Source organism: Epinephelus lanceolatus, chromosome 18 (assembly GCF_041903045.1).
Source record: "Epinephelus lanceolatus isolate andai-2023 chromosome 18, ASM4190304v1, whole genome shotgun sequence".
Lineage (NCBI taxonomy): Eukaryota > Metazoa > Chordata > Actinopteri > Perciformes > Serranidae > Epinephelus > Epinephelus lanceolatus.
Window position 1 is genome coordinate 8,360,818 of NC_135751.1, and position 21,056 is coordinate 8,381,873.

The 21,056-nt window shown below is 39.4% G+C and overlaps 1 protein-coding gene across 3 annotated transcripts in view; it reads right to left on the reverse strand.

Moving 5' to 3' along the window:
• LOC117268252 (uncharacterized) overlaps window positions 1–21,056 on the reverse strand; it is a 44,474-nt gene that overhangs the window by 10,957 nt on the left and 12,461 nt on the right. For all 3 annotated transcript variants that reach the window (XM_078161757.1, XM_078161755.1, XM_078161756.1), the window contains 8 exons: window positions 19,997–20,290; window positions 18,343–18,636; window positions 16,691–16,984; window positions 15,037–15,330; window positions 11,813–12,106; window positions 10,163–10,456; window positions 8,510–8,803; window positions 6,858–7,151 (listed from right to left, as the gene is read on the reverse strand). In XM_078161757.1, the coding sequence (XP_078017883.1) occupies window positions 6,858–7,151; window positions 8,510–8,803; window positions 10,163–10,456; window positions 11,813–12,106; window positions 15,037–15,330; window positions 16,691–16,984; window positions 18,343–18,636; window positions 19,997–20,290 (2,352 nt within the window). The remainder of the gene's footprint in view (window positions 1–6,857; window positions 7,152–8,509; window positions 8,804–10,162; window positions 10,457–11,812; window positions 12,107–15,036; window positions 15,331–16,690; window positions 16,985–18,342; window positions 18,637–19,996; window positions 20,291–21,056) is intronic.

Consider the following 21,056-nt stretch of genomic DNA (forward strand, 5'->3'; position numbering starts at 1 on the left):
AATCAATCAATTTTATTTATAAAGTCCAGTATTACAAATCACAATTTGCCTCTGTCCTTTGGACCCTCACAGCGGATAAGGAAAAACTCCCCCAAAAAAACCCCTTTAACAGGGGGAAAAAAAAACGGTAGAAACCTCAGGAAGAGCAACTGAGGAGGGATCCCTCTTCCAGGATGGACAGACGTGCAATAGATGCCGTACAGAACAGATCAGCATAATAAATTAACAGTAATCCGCATGACACAATGAGACAGAGAGAGAGAGAGAGAGAGAGAAAGAGAAAGAGAGAGAGAGAGATGCAGGACAGACGGTAATGACACAACAACAACATTAATGAAAGTAATAATATTATCGTTATAGTTCTGGCTACTGTGGTACAATATGTTGAAAGTATATATTAGTATCTGGCAGTATACATGTGTGATAATAATCATATGTGTATAATAACAGTAGAAGTATGACTAATGACTAATGATGACAGCAGCAGCAGCAGCAGGAGGCATCTGGCAAGACCACGGCAGCAGCACAATCACACACGTCATGCTGTCCAGGCACCGCTGCGATATGAGTTAATCTGAGAGACAGTGGAGCACAAAGGCTCCGGAGAAGAAGCTGATTTAGTGACATTCAGAATGGCCGAGTTAGCAAGATGCAGTAATAGAATACGAGAGAGAGAGAGAGAGAGAGAGAGAGAGAGAGAGAAGGAGAGAAGGTGCCCGGTGTATTATAGGGGGTCCTCCGGCAGACTAGGCCTAAGTCAGCCTAACTAGGGGCTGGTACAAGGCAAGCCTGAGCCAGCCCTAACTATAAGCTTTATCAAAGAGGAAAGTCTTAAGTCTGGTCTTAAATGTGGAGACGGTGTCTGCCTCCCGGACCGTAACAGGAAGATGATTCCACAGGAGAGGAGCCTGATAGCTGAAGGCTCTGGCTCCTGATCTACTTTTGGAGACTTTAGGGACCACAAGTAACCCTGCGTTCTCAGAGCGCAGTGTTCTGGTGGGATAATAAGGCACTATGAGCTCTCTAAGATATGACAGAGCTTGACCATTTAGAGCTTTATAAGTTAACAGTAGGATTTTAAATTCAATTCTGGATTTTACAGGGAGCCAGTGCAGCGAAGCTTAGTTCCTGTTAGTACAGGTGCTGCTGCATTCTGAATTAGCTGGAGAGTTTTTAAGGACTTACTAGAGCTACCTGATAGCAGAGAGTTAGAGTAATCCAGCCTTGAGGTAACAAAAGCGTGGACCAATTTTTCTGCATCTTCTCTGGTCAGGATAGGCTTAGTCTGAGTGGGTGGAAGTTCGCTGCATAGATCAGCCTCTCATTGGGCGGAACGAGCCACCCGCTGAAGTCCCGCCCTACCACCTCCGGTTGTGTAGCAGTTTTCAACCGTTTTCAACACGTCCTTTACTAACTTTTGCTGTGTTTGATCTTGCGGGGATGTAGCCATTTTTTTGCCATGGTTCGCGTTCTGTAGGCGATATTTTGGTGGGCGTGTTACACCAAAACCTGTTTCCCCCCGGCAATATTTTTGCAAGTGCACCGTTGCTGTGGCACCGCCCAGAACGATTGTGATTGGTTGAAAGAAGTACACGCAGCCGGGGTGTTTTTTTCTCCAATCTCAAAGTGAGAGTCGGCCCAGCCAGACCTTTCTTTTCTTGAGAAAGGTTTCTTACGGTAGTGGTAGAGGCCAGAGCAATGCCATCTAGAGAAACTATGTCATCAGATAAAGAGTCTGAGTTGTTTGGGGCCAAGAACAATAATTTCAGTTTTGTCTGAATTTAACATCAGGAAATTGGTGCTCATCCAGGTTTTTATGTCTTTAAGGCAGTTATGAAGTTTAGTTAATAGAATACTTTCTTCTGGCTTCATCGATAAATACAACTGTGTATCATCCGTATAAAAATGGAAATTTATAGAGTGATTTCTAATAATGTTGGCTAAAGGAAGCATATATAGAATAAATAGGATTGGTCCGAGCACAGAACCTTGCGGAACTCCAAAACAAACTTTAGTACGTAAGGATGATTCATCATGAACGTTAACAAACTGAAAATGATCAGATAAATAAGATTTAAACCAGTTTAGTGCAGAACCTTTTAGGCCAATTAAGTGTTCCAGTCTCTGTAGCAGAATTTGATGGTCAATAGTGTCAAACGCCGCACTAAGATCTAATAAAACAAGTACAGAGACGAGTCCTTTGTCTGAAGCAATCAGAAGGTCATTTGTAATTTTAACTAGTGCTGTCTCAGTGCTAAATCCTGACTGAAATTCCTCAAATAAATTATTATTATGGAGAAAATCACACAGCTGGTCTGCGACTACTTTCTCAAGGATCTTTGAAAGAAAGGGAAGATTAGATATTGGTCTATAGTTGGCTAACACCTCTGGATCCAGGGTGGGCTTTTTTAATAGAGGTTTAATTACAGCTACCTTAAAAGACTGTGGTACATAGCCTGTTAATAAGGATATATTGATCATATCTAATATATGAGTGTTAACTAAAGGTAAGACCTCCTTAAGTAGCCTAGTTGGGATGGGGTCTAAGAGACACGTTGATGATTTAGATGAAGAAATCACTGCGATCAGTTCTTGAAGAGAAATTGGGGAGAAGCAATCTAAATATATATTAGGTCTTACAGCTGTGTTTGAGGTTAGATAGGTAGGCCTACTATCTGAGGACAGGAGGTCATGAATTTTGCCTCTAATAGTTAGAATTTTGTCATTAAAAAAGCTCATAAAATCATAACTCAATAGAGCTTTGACTTTCAGTCAGCCTGGCTACAGTGCTGAAAAGAAATCTGGGGTTATTTATGTTTTCTTCTATTAAAGCTGAGTAATAGTTTGCTCTGGCATTGCGGAGGCCCCTCTTATAAGTTTTGAGACTGTCTGCCCAGATTAAACGAGATTCTTCCAGTTTGGATAATCGCCGATTCCTTTCAAACTTTTGCGATATTTGTTTTAACTTACGGGTTTGAGAGTTATACCAAGGAGTGAATTTTCTTTGCTTTGTTAACTTCTTTTTAAGAGGAGCTACAGAGTCGAGTGTTGTTCACAGCGAGCCTACGGCGCTGTCAACAAAATGATCAATTCAGGAGAGTTTAAAGTCAGTACGGGAAACCTCTGTTACTGAAGGACTTGGTATTGAATTTAACAATGGAGTAATCATTTCCTTAAATTTTGCGACAGCACTATCTGATAAACATCTAGTATAGTAACTGTTGCTGAGTGGTGTGTAATCGAGTAAAAAGAAATCAAAAGTAATCAAATAATGATCCGATAGCGAGGGATTCTGTGGAAAGACTGTTAGGTTATCAATTTCAATTCCATATGTCAGAACTAGATCGAGGGTATGGTTAAAACAGTGAGTGGGTTCATGTACACCCTGACTGAAGCCAATGGAGTCTAATTATGAGATAAACGCGGTAGCCAGGGAGTCATTATCAACGTCGACATGAATGTTAAAATCGCCTACAATAATAACTTTATCTGATTTAAGAACTAGACTGGATAAAAACTCTGAGAATTCAGATACAAATTCAGAATATGGGCCAGGAGCACGGTAAAAGTGGCTGCAAGGTTTTCCAGGTCGGATGTAAAAGACTAAGAACGAGGCTTTCAAATGAATTATAATCTAGTTTAGGTTTAGGACTGATTAACAGACTAGAGTTAAAAATGGCTGCAACTCCCCCTCCTCGGCCACTGCCTCGAGAAATGTAGGTATTATTATGACTGGGAGGGGTGGACTCATTTAGACTAACATATTCATCTTGACACAGCCAGGTTTTGGTGAGACTGAGTAAATCAAGATGATTATCTGATATTAATTCGTTTACTAACACTGCTTTAGACGATAGAGACCTGAAATTTAACAGTCCGCATTTAATTCTCCTGTTTTGTCTTTCTGCCACAGAAGAGGTTTTAATTTTTATGAGGTTGTTATGCACAACTCCTCTTTGTTTAATTTTAGATTTAAATAATTTAGGTGGTCGGGGGACAGACACCGTTTGTATAAAACTATGGCTGGGTAACTGAACTAGAAGCTCAGAGAGGCGTATAGGACTGCGACTCTGAGTCCTGGTCTCAACTCTGAGTTGTCAGGGATTTAAATTACTAATAAAATTTTCCAGGTTCCTAGAAATGAGAGCAGCTCCATCTAAGACCAGGTTTTGCCCAGAAAGTTTGCCAATTATTGACGAAACCCACATCGTTTGCTGGACACCACCTGGACAGCCAGCGATTAAATGATGACATGCGGCTAAACATGTCATCAGTGGTCAAATTTGGGAGGGGTCAGAGAAAACTACGGAGTCCGACATCGTTTTTGCATATTCACACACCGAGGCAATATTAATTTTAGTGACCACCGATTGGCGTAACCGGGTGTCATTGCCGCCGACGTGAATAAAAATCTTACTGAATCTACGTTTAGCTTTAGCCAGCAGTTTTAAATTTGATTCAATGTCGCCCACTCTGGCCCCAGGGATACATTTGACTATGGCTGCTGGTGTTGCTAACTTCACGTTCCTCAAAATAGAGCTGCCAATAACCAGAGTTTTATCCTCAGCGGGTGTGTCGCTGAGTGGGGAAAAGCGGTTGAAAACATGAACAGGCTGGTGGTGAGCCGTGGGCTTCGGCTTGGAGCTGTGCCTCTGGCGAACCGTAACCCATCCTCCTGGCTGAATGGGAGTTACCGGAGGACAGCTAGCAGAGGCTAAGGCTATGCTATGTGGCTCCGCACCGGCTACAGGGGGCTGGCAAACTACCACAGCTACTAAATGGTTTTCCATGGTGCAGAGCCACGCTTCTAATTCACTAAGCCTCACCTCCAACGCTGCAAATAAGCTACACTTGTTACAATTACCACTGTCGCTAAAGGAGGCAGAGGCATAACTGAACATTTGGCACACTGAGCAAGAAAGAGCAGAGGGAGAAGCCATCGCTAGCTGTAAAGCTAATGTAGCTACCAAGGCTAGTAACATGCAAACAACAGCTAAGAGATTAGCGAGAAAGTCGTAGAAAGGAGGAGAGCTATAAGTGCTTAAACAGAACTAGTGTGGGTTAAGACTTGGAGTAGACGTTAAAGCACCTGAAGTGAGAAAGCAGAAAGCAGGCTAGTAGAATTCACCAGAGCAGTACAGAGATGCTGTCACAGAAACACCAGAAATGACACAACTCGCTTACCGCAATACGTCAGCACGTCAGCAAACGTAAGAATGGTAACATTCAACCATTCACACACTGGTGGCTTCAAAACAACTCTGTCTCGTAATATTACATTATTATTTCATAGCATGGTGAATGTGTAAGCTACAAGTTGTCCACAAGAGGGTTTTGGAGTCATTTGATGGTGTATTTGATTAGTTTGGAGGGAGAGAGGGGGCTGTACCGTTCACCTCCATTTTATGCGCCGAGCAGCAGGCAGCTCTGCCCCACCGATCTCAGAACAACAGGCACTGATAATTAAAGGTAATATACCTACTCATATGACAATAGGGATTACGGCAATATGTGAATTTGCCAAAATGTCGAACTATCCCTTTAACATTCAGTGATTCTCTCCAAAGCTCACAGTGTGCCTCCTTTGAGTCTGAAAAAATCCTGAACGAACTTTTTTTGCATAGATACAGTCACATTTAAAGATTAAAGATATACTGGGCTCTGCATGCAACAACAATTCTAAAATTGTTGGTTTGGGGAGCACAATCTGTGTGGGCGTCTCCATGCACACCTGCTATTTTGGTTCATTTCTCTTAATCAGCTGTGTCACTCATAGTGATGGATGACTGGAATCAAATCCGCAGGATGTGAAAACAATGCAGCAAAAATCTGTAGCCAGAGGCAAATGGATTTAAACTGTTTATCAGTACAATAACAATAGATATTAATAATAACAAAAAAGTGTTAAACCCTTTATGTGTTTTATCAATATGACGCTCATTCTTAAAGAGGACCTCTGATGTCAAGGCAGGCAACATTTGTTCTATCATTTATGTTGTTGATTAAAGCAAATATAGAAATAGTGTTATAATTAATTACAGAATCTAACAAAGCCATCAATGTGTTTCTGCATTATTACAATACTATACATGTTGGCTACAGTCTAACAGAGGACCTATTATGCTTTTCATATTTTATGTCTTAAAGGCCTCTAGAGTGTTACAATGAAGGATGTTCATATTAAACGTGGCCAAAGTTTCAAATAATGAGGTGAACATATGTAGAAATAATCCCCATGTGCAAAACCCCAGGTTTCTTAATGTTCTGAAACAGGCCTCCAGTAAGTGAGCCGGGCTTTGAAGCCAAGTTTTGTTGTGGCCAAACTGTGATACTACAATATCTGGTGTCTGTCACGTGATGCCCTGTGGTCCAAAAAGACTTTTTTCTGATTGACTTACTGTGAAAGAGATGTCTATGAATCAGTGGGAAAAAAAATGTGAGCATCACACCCCCCTGCAAAATGATTCCTTTCACTATCAGGATTTAATCCATTTGATCCCATAACATTTTGGAAGCTGAGAGGAGTCGCAAGACTAAATCAGTTTCATCCCTATTCAAGTTAGTGGAGCAGGAAACTGGAAGTTTGCCTTTCAACTGGCAAAGTAAGACACACTCAGGGCCTGCTCTACTGGCCGCACAGTGCAGAAATAATGTCGATCATCCCTGGATTATTGGGTGATTTTATTTGGGCAGTAGAACCATTTTGGCGTCATGCACCATCAAACAATTTTCGAACCAGATTAAATAGTCTTCCTATGTCAAAATACAACATTTACTTTTGTTTGAATAATCTTGGTATTGCTATTCTGCCTTCTTTGTTGTGTTGTGTTATTTTATTCATTCACTAATTTCCTTACCAGCAACAGAGAGTCTGACAGAGTCGCTTGAGGGGGAGCTGAAGTCTCGACTTGGTCCCTTTGTCTGATACTGACACTGGTACGATCCTTCATTGTCAAAGTCCACTTGGACGATGTTAAAAGTAGCCGAGTTGGTACTTGATGTTTGAGTCTTCCTGAATGAGCCTGAGGTCTGCTGCAGAATGAATGTCCCACCTAAATGCTGAGTTGAGATTGAACAAGTGATGCTGACATCCTGACCCCAAGTAACCTCACCAACAGGATTCATAGAGACGCTGGGTTTTGGGAGAATCACTGAAAAAAATAACACAATGTCAGAATGAGAAATAGATTGAATATGAGCTGTTTTCTTTAGTTTGCTAAATTTCCTTTTAAGTCAAAGTAATAAATGTTTTTTTTTTACCAATCTAGCTGCTAACCGGCATGCACTGAAGTCAAAGCGTAATACAAAAGTGTTAGAATTTATGTTGATAATACTTTGAACAAAGTGCATCTGTGTGAGGTTGGAAGATAATGCTCCACCACGTTATTGTTAGTTAGCTAAATCTATGCTATGTAAGCAATACACTTACCGTACGGGCAATGTAACGTTAAGGTAACATTAATGCTAGACTTGGATAGGTAACAGTCATGCTATGTTAAAATGTTGCAGACTGTGTGTAGTTACGTGAGTGAATTAGTGTTTTTCAGTGTCAGAAAAAATGCACCACAAGCACAAACTATTTTATCTGTTGTTTTATCCTTCATTGTCAAACGTCAAGGCAGGCAACATTTGTTCTATCATTTATGTTGTTGATTAAAGCAAATATAGAAATAGTGTTATAATTAATTACAGATTCTAACAAAGCCATCAATGTGTTTCTGCATTATTACAATATTAAACATGTTGGCTACAGTCTAACAGAGGACCTATTATGCTTTTCATATTTTATGTCTTAAAGGCCTCTAGAGTGTTACAATGAAGGATGTTCATATTCAACGTGGCCAAAGTTTCAAATAATGAGGTGAACATATGTAGAAATAATCCCCATGTGCAAAACCCCAGGTTTCTTAATGTTCTGAAACAGGCCTCCAGTAAGTGAGCCGGGCTTTGAAGCCAAGTTTTGTTGTGGCCAAACTGTGATACTGCAATATCTGGTGTCTGTCACGTGATGCCCTGTGGTCCAAAAAGACTTTTTTCTGATTGACTTACTGTGAAAGAGATGTCTGTGAATCAGTGGACAAATTTGTTTGAGCATCACAACCCCTGCAAAATGATTCCTTTCACTATCAGGATTTAATCCATTTGATCCCATAACATTTCGGAAGCCTAGAAGAGCAGCATGATTAAATCAATTTTATCCCCATTCAAGTTAGCGGAGCACTAAGCTTGAAGTTTTGCCGTTCAGCCGTCGAAGTAAGACGCACTCAGGGCCTGCTCTACTGGCCGCACAGTGAGGAAATAGTGTCCATCATCCCTGGATTATCGGGGTGATTTTATTTGGGCAGTTGAACCATTTTGGCTTCATGCGCCATCAAACAATTTTCAAACCAGATTAAATAGTCTTGCTATGTTAAAATACAACATTTACTTTTGTTTGAATAATCTTGGTATTGCTATTCTGCCTTCTTAGTTGTGTTGTGTTATTTTATTCATTCACTAATTTCCTTACCAGCAACAGAGAGTCTGACAGAGTCGCTTGAGGGGGAGCTGAAGTCTCGACTTGAAACCGTCGTCTGATACTGACACTGGTACGATCCTTCACTGTCAAAGTCCACTTGGACGATGTTAAAAGTAGCCGAGTTGGTACTTGATGTTTGAGTCTTCCTGAATGAGCCTGAGGTCTGCTGCAGAATGAATGTCCCACCTAAATGCTGAGTTGAGATTGAACAAGTGATGCTGACATCCTGACCCCAAGTAACCTCACCAACAGGATTCATAGAGACGCTGGGTTTTGGGAGAATCACTGAAAAAAATAACACAATGTCAGAATGAGAAATAGGTTGAATATGAGCTGTTTTCTTTAGTTTGCTAAATTTCCTTTCAAGTCAAAGTAATAAATGTTTTTTTTTAGCTATCTAGCTGCTAACCGGCATGCACTGAAGTCAAAGCGTAATACAGAAGTGTTAGAATTTATGTTGATAATACTTTGAACAAAGTGCATCTGTGTGAGGTTGGAAGATAATGCTCCACCACATTATTGTTAGTTAGCTAAATCTATGCTATGTAAGCAATACACTTACCGTACGGGCAATGTAACGTTAAGGTAACATTAATGCTAGACTTGGATAGGTAACAGTCATGCTATGTTAAAATGTTGCAGACTGTGTGTAGTTACGTGAGTGAATTAGTGTTTTCAGTGTCAGAAAAAATGCACCACAAGCACAAACTATTTTATCTGTTGTTTTATCCTTCATTGTCAAACGTCAAGGCAGGCAACATTTGTTCTATCATTTATGTTGTTGATTAAAGCAAATATAGAAATAGTGTTATAATTAATTACAGATTCTAACAAAGCCATCAATGTGTTTCTGCATTATTACAATACTATACATGTTGGCTACAGTCTAACAGAGGACCTATTATGCTTTTCATATTTTATGTCTTAAAGGCCTCTAGAGTGTTACAATGAAGGATGTTCATATTAAACGTGGCCAAAGTTTCAAATAATGAGGTGAACATATGTAGAAATAATCCCCATGTGCAAAAACCCCAGGTTTCTTAATGTTCTGAAACAGGCCTCCAGTAAGTGAGCCGGGCTTTGAAGCCAAGTTTTGTTGTGGCCAAACTGTGATACTGCAATATCTGGTGTCTGTCACGTGATGCCCTGTGGTCCAAAAAGACTTTTTTCTGATTGACTTACTGTGAAAGTGATGTCTGTGAATCAGTGGGAAAAAAAAAAATTGAGCATCACACCCCCTGCAAAATGATTCGTTTCACTATCAGGATTTAATTCATTTGATTCCATAACATTTCGGAAGCCTAGAAGAGCAGCATGATTAAATCAATTTTATCCCCATTCAAGTTAGCGGAGCACTAAGCTTGAAGTTTTGCCGGTCAGCCATCGAAGTAAGACGCACTCAGGGCCTGCTCTACTGGCCGCACAGTGAGGAAATAGTGTCCATCATCCCTGGATTATTGGGGTGATTTTGTTTGGGCAGTTGAACCATTTTGGCTTCATGCGCCATCAAACAATTTTCAAACCAGATTAAATAGTCTTGCTATGTTAAAATACAACATTTACTTTTGTTTGAATAATCTTGGTATTGCTATTCTGCCTTCTTTGTTGTATTGTGTTATTTTATTCATTCACTAATTTCCTTACCAGCAACAGAGAGTCTGACAGAGTCGCTTGAGGGGGAGCTGAAGTCTCGACTTGGTCCCTTTGTCTGATACTGACACTGGTACGATCCTTCATTGTCAAAGTCCACTTGGACGATGTTAAAAGTAGCCGAGTTGGTACTTGATGTTTGAGTCTTCCTGAATGAGCCTGAGGTCTGCTGCAGAATGAATGTCCCACCTAAATGCTGAGTTGAGATTGAACAAGTGATGCTGACATCCTGACCCCAAGTAACCTCACCAACAGGATTCATAGAGACGCTGGGTTTTGGGAGAATCACTGAAAAAAATAACACAATGTCAGAATGAGAAATAGGTTGAATATGAGCTGTTTTCTTTAGTTTGCTAAATTTCCTTTTCAGTCAAAGTAATAAATGTTTTTTTTTAGCTATCTAGCTGCTAACCGGCATGCACTGAAGTCAAAGCGTAATACAGAAGTGTTAGAATTTATGTTGATAATACTTTGAACAAAGTGCATCTGTGTGAGGTTGGAAGATAATGCTCCACCACGTTATTGTTAGTTAGCTAAATCTATGCTATGTAAGCAATACACTTACCGTACAGGCAATGTAACGTTAAGGTAACATTAATGCTAGACTTGGATAGGTAACAGTCATGCTATGTTAAAATGTTGCAGACTGTGTGTAGTTACGTGAGTGAATTAGTGTTTTTCAGTGTCAGAAAAAATGCACCACAAGCACAAACTATTTTATCTGTTGTTTTATCCTTCATTGTCAAACGTCAAGGCAGGCAACATTTGTTCTATCATTTATGTTGTTGATTAAAGCAAATATAGAAATAGTGTTATAATTAATTACAGATTCTAACAAAGCCATCAATGTGTTTCTGCATTATTACAATATTAAACATGTTGGCTACAGTCTAACAGAGGACCTATTATGCTTTTCATATTTTATGTCTTAAAGGCCTCTAGAGTGTTACAATGAAGGATGTTCATATTAAACGTGGCCAAAGTTTCAAATAATGAGGTGAACATATGTAGAAATAATCCCCATGTGCAAAAACCCCAGGTTTCTTAATGTTCTGAAACAGGCCTCCAGTAAGTGAGCCGGGCTTTGAAGCCAAGTTTTGTTGTGGCCAAACTGTGATACTACAATATCTGGTGTCTGTCACGTGATGCCCTGTGGTCCAAAAAGACTTTTTTCTGATTGACTTACTGTGAAAGAGATGTCTGTGAATCAGTGGGAAAAAAAATTTGAGCATCACAACCCCTGCAAAATGATTCCTTTCACTATCAGGATTTAATCCATTTGATCCCATAACATTTTGGAAGCCGAGAGGAGTCGAAAGATTAAATCAATTTTATCCCCATTCAAGTTAGTGGAGCAGGAAACTGGAAGTTTGCCTTTCAGCTGGCAAAGCAAGACGCACTTGGGGCCTGCTCTACTGGCCGCACAGTGCAGAAATAATGTCGATCATCCCTGGATTATTGGGTGATTTTATTTGGGCAGTTGAACCATTTTGGCTTCATGCGTCATCAAACAATTTTCAAACCAGATTAAATAGTCTTGCTATGTTAAAATACAACATTTACTTTTGTTTGAATAATCTTGGTATTGCTATTCTGCCTTCTTTGTTGTGTTGTGTTATTTTATTCATTCACTTATTTCCTTACCAGCAACAGAGAGTCTGACAGAGTCGCTTGAGGGGGAGCTGAAGTCTCGACTTGGTCCCTTTGTCTGATACTGACACTGGTACGATCCTTCATTGTCAAAGTCCACTTGGACGATGTTAAAAGTAGCCGAGTTGGTACTTGATGTTTGAGTCTTCCTGAATGAGCCTGAGGTCTGCTGCAGAATGAATGTCCCACCTAAATGCTGAGTTGAGATTGAACAAGTGATGCTGACATCCTGACCCCAAGTAACCTCACCAACAGGATTCATAGAGACGCTGGGTTTTGGGAGAATCACTGAAAAAAATAACACAATGTCAGAATGAGAAATAGGTTGAATATGAGCTGTTTTTTTTAGTTTGCTAAATTTCCTTTTAAGTCAAAGTAATAAATGTTTTTTTTTTTTTTTATCTATCTAGCTGCTAACCGGCATGCACTGAAGTCAAAGCGTAATACAAAAGTGTTAGAATTTATGTTGATAATACTTTGAACAAAGTGCATCTGTGTGAGGTTGGAAGATAATGCTCCACCACGTTATTGTTAGTTAGCTAAATCTATGCTATGTAAGCAATACACTTGCCATCAGGGCAATGTAACGTTAAGGTAACATTAATGCTAGACTTGGATAGGTAACAGTCATGCTATGTTAAAATGTTGCAGACTGTGTGTAGTTACGTGAGTGAATTAGTGTTTTTCAGTGTCAGAAAAAATGCACCACAAGCACAAACTATTTTATCTGTTGTTTTATCCTTCATTGTCAAACGTCAAGGCAGGCAACATTTGTTCTATCATTTATGTTGTTGATTAAAGCAAATATAGAAATAGTGTTATAATTAATTACAGATTCTAACAAAGCCATCAATGTGTTTCTGCATTATTACAATATTAAACATGTTGGCTACAGTCTAACAAAGGACCTATTATGCTTTTCGTTTAATATGTTTTAAAGGCCTCTAGAGTGTTACAATGAAGGATGTTCATATTCAACGTGGCCAAAGTTTCAAATAATGAGGTGAACATATGTAGAAACAATCCCCATGTGCAAAAACCCCAGGTTTCTTAATGTTCTGAAACAGGCCTCCAGTAAGTGAGCCGGGCTTTGAAGCCAAGTTTTGTTGTGGCCAAACTGTGATACTGCAATATCTGGGGTCCGTTTCACAAAGCAGGTTTAGTGAAAACTCAGAGTCTGTTAACCCTGAAATGAGGGAAACTCTGAGTTTTCCGTTTCAAAAAGGGAGGTAACTCAAACCAGAGAAAGAGGAGTAACTCTAGCCTGTTTCAGAGAGAGAGGTAACTTAAGCTCTCGGTCAGTTACCGTAGTAACAGACTCTATGAACCTAACCTGGTCGGGACCAGGTTTTTCTCAATGAACCTTGAGTTTCTCTCTGTCTCCGCCCTCTTTCAGAGCCACACACTCCATTTGATTTCCTCATTCATTCAGTCAGCAGCCGAGTTTTGGCGTAGCCTAGTTCTGCCGTCTGTCATTTAAAAAAATCATTTAAAAAAATCAGAGTCAGTATATTAGAAGTCCATTAGGCACAGTAGGTGGCGACTTTTTTCACTAACATGGCATGTCCTTTTGATAACGATCCCGTGGATGAAGGTGCAGCATTACTGCGCAGAGAATTAAATATTCGTCAGGAGATGGTTATCAGACCGCGCATAGATGTTCTAGCATTTCCACACAATTATCTTTTTGAGCTGTACCGTTTCACGTCACAGTCCATCATCTACATACACAACCTAATCCGTCCTTACATTTGCAACATTACCAATCGTAGTCATGCTCTCACATCCCAGCAGATATTGTGTGTTGCGCTCATACTGTATAAAAATGCGCTGCGTTTCTTTGCAAATGGAAGTTTTTTGTACAATGTCGGAGACACTGAGCACTTGAGTAAGGCAGCTGTATGCAGGGCGGTCAGAAAAGTGTGCTCGTTTTACGGGCATCTGCCTTCTTTCTGTTGGCTGAGTAGAAGTCTGTGTTAGTTTAAATAGGCTTAATTATTTAACAGAACATGATATAGATGAGAAGACATTTATGTGTGTGAAAACAGCATTATGTTGGGGATAAAACAACTGCACAGTCAAACAGCCACTTAATATTTACTTTACAATGTAAAACATGATCAAAATGAAGTACCCCCATGAGATTATGCCGAGGTCTTACCTGTTTGAACAATGTTTATATATTTCATCCTAAACTGCTGCCAAGTGCGCTTCTCCCCTGCGGGATTGCACCTAAAAGAAATAAATTAATAGGCTACCATTCAAGCAGTTTTCCCCTGTAATATTATTGTGATTGCAAAGGACTACATTTAAACTTACGCATTGACCCGAGCAGCAATGTTCCCCCACGCCATCTCCCTCTCTTTTGCAGCTGCAGCGGTGTTGCACTTCTTTTTGAAAATGTGTGCAAACTCGTCGTATGAGCGCATTAAGATTTCTAATTCTAGTGGGGTGAAAAACGCAGCCCTCCTCTTCCACGTTGCCATGGTGACTCGTAGAATCGAGGCTCCATTGATGCTGGCTTTTTATAGTTGTGGTGCACGCGCTTAACTCCAGGTGAAACTACTCCGAGTTGATTAAACTGATTCAAATCAGCTGTTCTGGAACCGGAAACTCAGAGTTTCCTATCTCAGAGTAGATCAACTCAGAGTTCAGGATTAGACTCAGAGTTTGTTGAACCTGCTTTGTGAAACGGACCCCTGGTGTCTGTCACGTGATGCCCTGTAGGCCAAAAAGACTTTTTCTCATTGACTGACATGGTGAAAGAGATGTCTGTGAATCAGTGGACAAATTTATTTGAGCATCACAACCCCTGCAAAATGATTCGTTTCACTATCAGGATTTAATTCATTTGATCCCATAACATTTCGGAAGCCTAGAAGAGCAGCATGATTAAATCAATTTTATCCACATTCAAGTTAGCGGAGCACTAAGCTTGAAGTTTTGCCGTTCAGCCATCGAAGTAAGATGCACTCAGGGCCTGCTCTACTGGCCGCACAGTGAGGAAATAATGTCCATCATCTCTGGATTATCGGGGTGATTTTATTTGGGCAGTTGAACCATTTTGGCTTCATGCGCCATCAAACAATTTTCAAACCAGATTAAATAGTCTTGCTATGTTAAAATACAACATTTACTTTTGTTTGAATAATCTTGGTATTGCTATTCTGCCTTCTTTGTTGTATTGTGTTATTTTATTCATTCACTAATTTCCTTACCAGCAACAGAGAGTCTGACAGAGTCGCTTGAGGGGGAGCTGAAGTCTCGACTTGGTCCCTTTGTCTGATACTGACACTGGTACGATCCTTCACTGTCAAAGTCCACTTGGACGATGTTAAAAGTAGCCGAGTTGGTACTTGATGTTTGAGTCTTCCTGAATGAGCCTGAGGTCTGCTGCAGAATGAATGTCCCACCTAAATGCTGAGTTGAGATTGAACAAGTGATGCTGACATCCTGACCCCAAGTAACCTCACCAACAGGATTCATAGAGACGCTGGGTTTTGGGAGTTTCACTGAAAAAAATAACACAATGTCAGAACGAGAAATAGGTTGAATATGAGCTGTTTTCTTTAGTTTGCTAAATTTCCTTTCAAGTCAAAGTAATAAATGTTTTTTTTTAGCTATCTAGCTGCTAACCGGCATGCACTGAAGTCAAAGCGTAATACAGAAGTGTTAGAATTTATGTTGATAATACTTTGAACAAAGTGCATCTGTGTGAGGTTGGAAGATAATGCTCCACCACGTTATTGTTAGTTAGCTAAATCTATGCTATGTAAGCAATACACTTACCGTACGGGCAATGTAACATTAAGGTAACATTAATGCTAGACTTGGATAGGTAACAGTCATGCTATGTTAAAATGTTGCAGACTGTGTGTAGTTACGTGAGTGAATTAGTGTTTTTCAGTGTCAGAAAAAATGCACCACAAGCACAAACTATTTTATCTGTTGTTTTATCCTTCATTGTCAAACGTCAAGGCAGGCAACATTTGTTCTATCATTTATGTTGTTGATTAAAGCAAATATAGAAATAGTGTTATAATTAATTACAGATTCTAACAAAGCCATCAATGTGTTTCTGCATTATTACAATATTAAACATGTTGGCTACAGTCTAACAAAGGACCTATTATGCTTTTCATATTTTATGTCTTAAAGGCCTCTAGAGTGTTACAATGAAGGATGTTCATATTAAACGTAGCCAAAGTTTCAAATAATGAGGTGAACATATGTAGAAATAATCCCCATGTGCAAAAACCCCAGGTTTCTTAATGTTCTGAAACAGGCCTCCAGTAAGTGAGCCGGGCTTTGAAGCCAAGTTTTGTTGTGGCCAAACTGTGATACTGCAATATCTGGTGTCTGTCACGTGATGCCCTGTGGGCCAAAAAGACTTTTTTCTGATTGACTTACTGTGAAAGTGATGTCTGTGAATCAGTGGGAAAAAAAAAAATTGAGCATCACACCCCCTGCAAAATGATTCGTTTCACTATCAGGATTTAATCCATTTGATCCCATAACATTTCGGAAGCCTAGAAGAGCAGCATGATTAAATCAATTTTATCCCCATTCAAGTTAGCGGAGCACTAAGCTTGAAGTTTTGCCGGTCAGCCATCGAAGTAAGACGCACTCAGGGCCTGCTCTACTGGCCGCACAGTGAGGAAATAGTGTCCATCATCCCTGGATTATTGGGGTGATTTTGTTTGGGCAGTTGAACCATTTTGGCTTCATGCGCCATCAAACAATTTTCAAACCAGATTAAATAGTCTTGCTATGTTAAAATACAACATTTACTTTTGTTTGAATAATCTTGGTATTGCTATTCTGCCTTCTTTGTTGTATTGTGTTATTTTATTCATTCACTAATTTCCTTACCAGCAACAGAGAGTCTGACAGAGTCGCTTGAGGGGGAGCTGAAGTCTCGACTTGAAACCGTCGTCTGATACTGACACTGGTACGATCCTTCATTGTCAAAGTCCACTTGGACAATGTTAAAAGTAGCCGAGTTGGTACTTGATGTTTGAGTCTTCCTGAATGAGCCTGAGGTCTGCTGCAGAATGAATGTCCCACCTAAATGCTGAGTTGAGATTGAACAAGTGATGCTGACATCCTGACCCCAAGTAACCTCACCAACAGGATTCATAGAGACGCTGGGTTTTGGGAGTTTCACTGAAAAAAATAACACAATTTCAGAACGAGAAATAGGTTGAATATGAGCTGTTTTCTTTAGTTTGCTAAATTTCCTTTTCAGTCAAAGTAATAAATGTTTTTTTTTAGCTATCTAGCTGCTAACCGGCATGCACTGAAGTCAAAGCGTAATACAGAAGTGTTAGAATTTATGTTGATAATACTTTGAACAAAGTGCATCTGTGTGAGGTTGGAAGATAATGCTCCACCACGTTATTGTTAGTTAGCTAAATCTATGCTATGTAAGCAATACACTTACCGTACGGGCAATGTAACGTTAAGGTAACATTAATGCTAGACTTGGATAGGTAACAGTCATGCTATGTTAAAATGTTGCAGACTGTGTGTAGTTACGTGAGTGAATTAGTGTTTTTCAGTGTCAGAAAAAATGCACCACAAGCACAAACTATTTTATCTGTTGTTTTATCCTTCATTGTCAAACGTCAAGGCAGGCAACATTTGTTCTGTCATTTATGTTGTTGATTAAAGCAAATATAGAAATAGTGTTATAATTAATTACAGATTCTAACAAAGCCATCAATGTGTTTCTGCATTATTACAATATTAAACATGTTGGCTACAGTCTAACAGAGGACCTATTATGCTTTTCATATTTTATGTCTTAAAGGCCTCTAGAGTGTTACAATGAAGGATGTTCATATTAAACGTAGCCAAAGTTTCAAATAATGAGGTGAACATATGTAGAAATAATCCCCGTGTGCAAAACCCCAGGTTTCTTAATGTTCTGAAACAGGCCTCCAGTAAGTGAGCCGGGCTTTGAAGCCAAGTTTTGTTGTGGCCAAACTGTGATACTACAATATCTGGTGTCTGTCACGTGATGCCCTGTGGTCCAAAAAGACTTTTTCTCATTGACTGACATGGTGAAAGAAATGTCTGTGAATCAGTGTACAAATTTGTTTGAGCATCACAACCCCTGCAAAATGATTTGTTTCACTATCAGGATTTAATCCATTTGATCCCATAACATTTCGGAAGCCTAGAAGAGCAGCATGATTAAATCAATTTTATCCCCATTCAAGTTAGCGGAGCACTAAGCTTGAAGTTTTGCCGTTCAGCCATCGAAGTAAGACGCACTCAGGGCCTGCTCTACTGGCCGCACAGTGAGGAAATAGTGTCCATCATCCCTGGATTATCGGGGTGATTTTATTTGGGCAGTTGAACCATTTTGGCTTCATGCGCCATCAAACAATTTTCAAACCAGATTAAATAGTCTTGCTATGTTAAAATACAACATTTACTTTTGTTTGAATAATCTTGGTATTGCTATTCTGCCTTCTTTGTTGTATTGTGTTATTTTATTCATTCACTAATTTCCTTACCAGCAACAGAGAGTCTGACAGAGTCGCTTGAGGGGGAGCTGAAGTCTCGACTTGGTCCCTTTGTCTGATACTGACACTGGTACGATCCTTCACTGTCAAAGTCCACTTGGACGATGTTAAAAGTAGCCGAGTTGGTACTTGATGTTTGAGTCTTCCTGAATGAGCCTGAGGTCTGCTGCAGAATGAATGTCCCACCTAAATGCTGAGTTGAGATTGAACAAGTGATGCTGACATCCTGACCCCAAGTAACCTCACCAACAGGATTCATAGAGACGCTGGGTTTTGGGAGTTTCACTGAAAAAAATAACACAATGTCAGAACGAGAAATAGGTTGAATATGAGCTGTTTTCTTTAGTTTGCTAAATTTCCTTTCAAGTCAAAGTAATAAATGTTTTTTTTTAGCTATCTAGCTGCTAACCGGCATGCACTGAAGTCAAAGCGTAATACAGAAGTGTTAGAATTTATGTTGATAATACTTTGAACAAAGTGCATCTGTGTGAGGTTGGAAGATAATGCTCCACCACGTTATTGTTAGTTAGCTAAATCTATGCTATGTAAGCAATACACTTACCGTACGGGCAATGTAACGTTAAGGTAACATTAATGCTAGACTTGGATAGGTAACAGTCATGCTATGTTAAAATGTTGCAGACTGTGTGTAGTTACGTGAGTGAATTAGTGTTTTTCAGTGTCAGAAAAAATGCACCACAAGCACAAACTATTTTATCTGTTGTTTTATCCTTCATTGTCAAACGTCAAGGCAGGCAACATTTGTTCTATCATTTATGTTGTTGATTAAAGCAAATATAGAAATAGTGTTATAATTAATTACAGATTCTAACAAAGCCATCAATGTGTTTCTGCATTATTACAATATTAAACATGTTGGCTACAGTCTAACAAAGGACCTATTATGCTTTTCATATTTTATGTCTTAAAGGCCTCTAGAGTGTTACAATGAAGGATGTTCATATTAAACGTAGCCAAAGTTTCAAATAATGAGGTGAACATATGTAGAAATAATCCCCATGTGCAAAAACCCCAGGTTTCTTAATGTTCTGAAACAGGCCTCCAGTAAGTGAGCCGGGCTTTGAAGCCAAGTTTTGTTGTGGCCAAACTGTGATACTGCAATATCTGGTGTCTGTCACGTGATGCCCTGTGGGCCAAAAAGACTTTTTTCTGATTGACTTACTGTGAAAGTGATGTCTGTGAATCAGTGGGAAAAAAAAAAATTGAGCATCACACCCCCTGCAAAATGATTCGTTTCACTATCAGGATTTAATTCATTTGATTCCATAACATTTCGGAAGCCTAGAAGAGCAGCATGATTAAATCAATTTTATCCCCATTCAAGTTAGCGGAGCACTAAGCTTGAAGTTTTGCCGGTCAGCCATCGAAGTAAGACGCACTCAGGGCCTGCTCTACTGGCCGCACAGTGAGGAAATAGTGTCCATCATCCCTGGATTATTGGGGTGATTTTGTTTGGGCAGTTGAACCATTTTGGCTTCATGCGCCATCAAACAATTTTCAAACCAGATTAAATAGTCTTGCTATGTTAAAATACAACATTTACTTTTGTTTGAATAATCTTGGTATTGCTATTCTGCCTTCTTTGTTGTATTGTGTTATTTTATTCATTCACTAATTTCCTTACCAGCAACAGAGAGTCTGACAGAGTCGCTTGAGGGGGAGCTGAAGTCTCGACTTGAAACCGTCGTCTGATACTGACACTGGTACGATCCTTCATTGTCAAAGTCCACTTGGACGATGTTAAAAGTAGCCGAGTTGGTACTTGATGTTTGAGTCTTCCTGAATGAGCCTGAGGTCTGCTGCAGAATGAATGTCCCACCTAAATGCTGAGTTGAGATTGAACAAGTGATGCTGACATCCTGACCCCAAGTAACCTCACCAACAGGATTCATAGAGACGCTGGGTTTTGGGAGTTTCACTGAAAAAAATAACACAATTTCAGAACGAGAAATAGGTTGAATATGAGCTGTTTTCTTTAGTTTGCTAAATTTCCTTTTCAGTCAAAGTAATAAATGTTTTTTTTTAGCTATCTAGCTGCTAACCGGCATGCACTGAAGTCAAAGCGTAATACAGAAGTGTTAGAATTTATGTTGATAATACTTTGAACAAAGTGCATCTGTGTGAGGTTGGAAGATAATGCTCCACCACGTTATTGTTAGTTAGCTAAATCTATGCTATGTAAGCAATACACTTACCGTACGGGCAATGTAACGTTAAGGTAACATTAATGCTAGACTTGGATAGGTAACAGTCATGCTATGTTAAAATGTTGCAGACTGTGTGTAGTTACGTGAGTGAATTAGTGTTTTTCAGTGTCAGAAAAAATGCACCACAAGCACAAACTATTTTATCTGTTGTTTTATCCTTCATTGTCAAACGTCAAGGCAGGCAACATTTGTTCTGTCATTTATGTTGTTGATTAAAGCAAATATAGAAATAGTGTTATAATTAATTACAGATTCTAACAAAGCCATCAATGTGTTTCTGCATTATTACAATATTAAACATGTTGGCTACAGTCTAACAGAGGACCTATTATGCTTTTCATATTTTATGTCTTAAAGGCCTCTAGAGTGTTACAATGAAGGATGTTCATATTAAACGTAGCCAAAGTTTCAAATAATGAGGTGAACATATGTAGAAATAATCCCCGTGTGCAAAACCCCAGGTTTCTTAATGTTCTG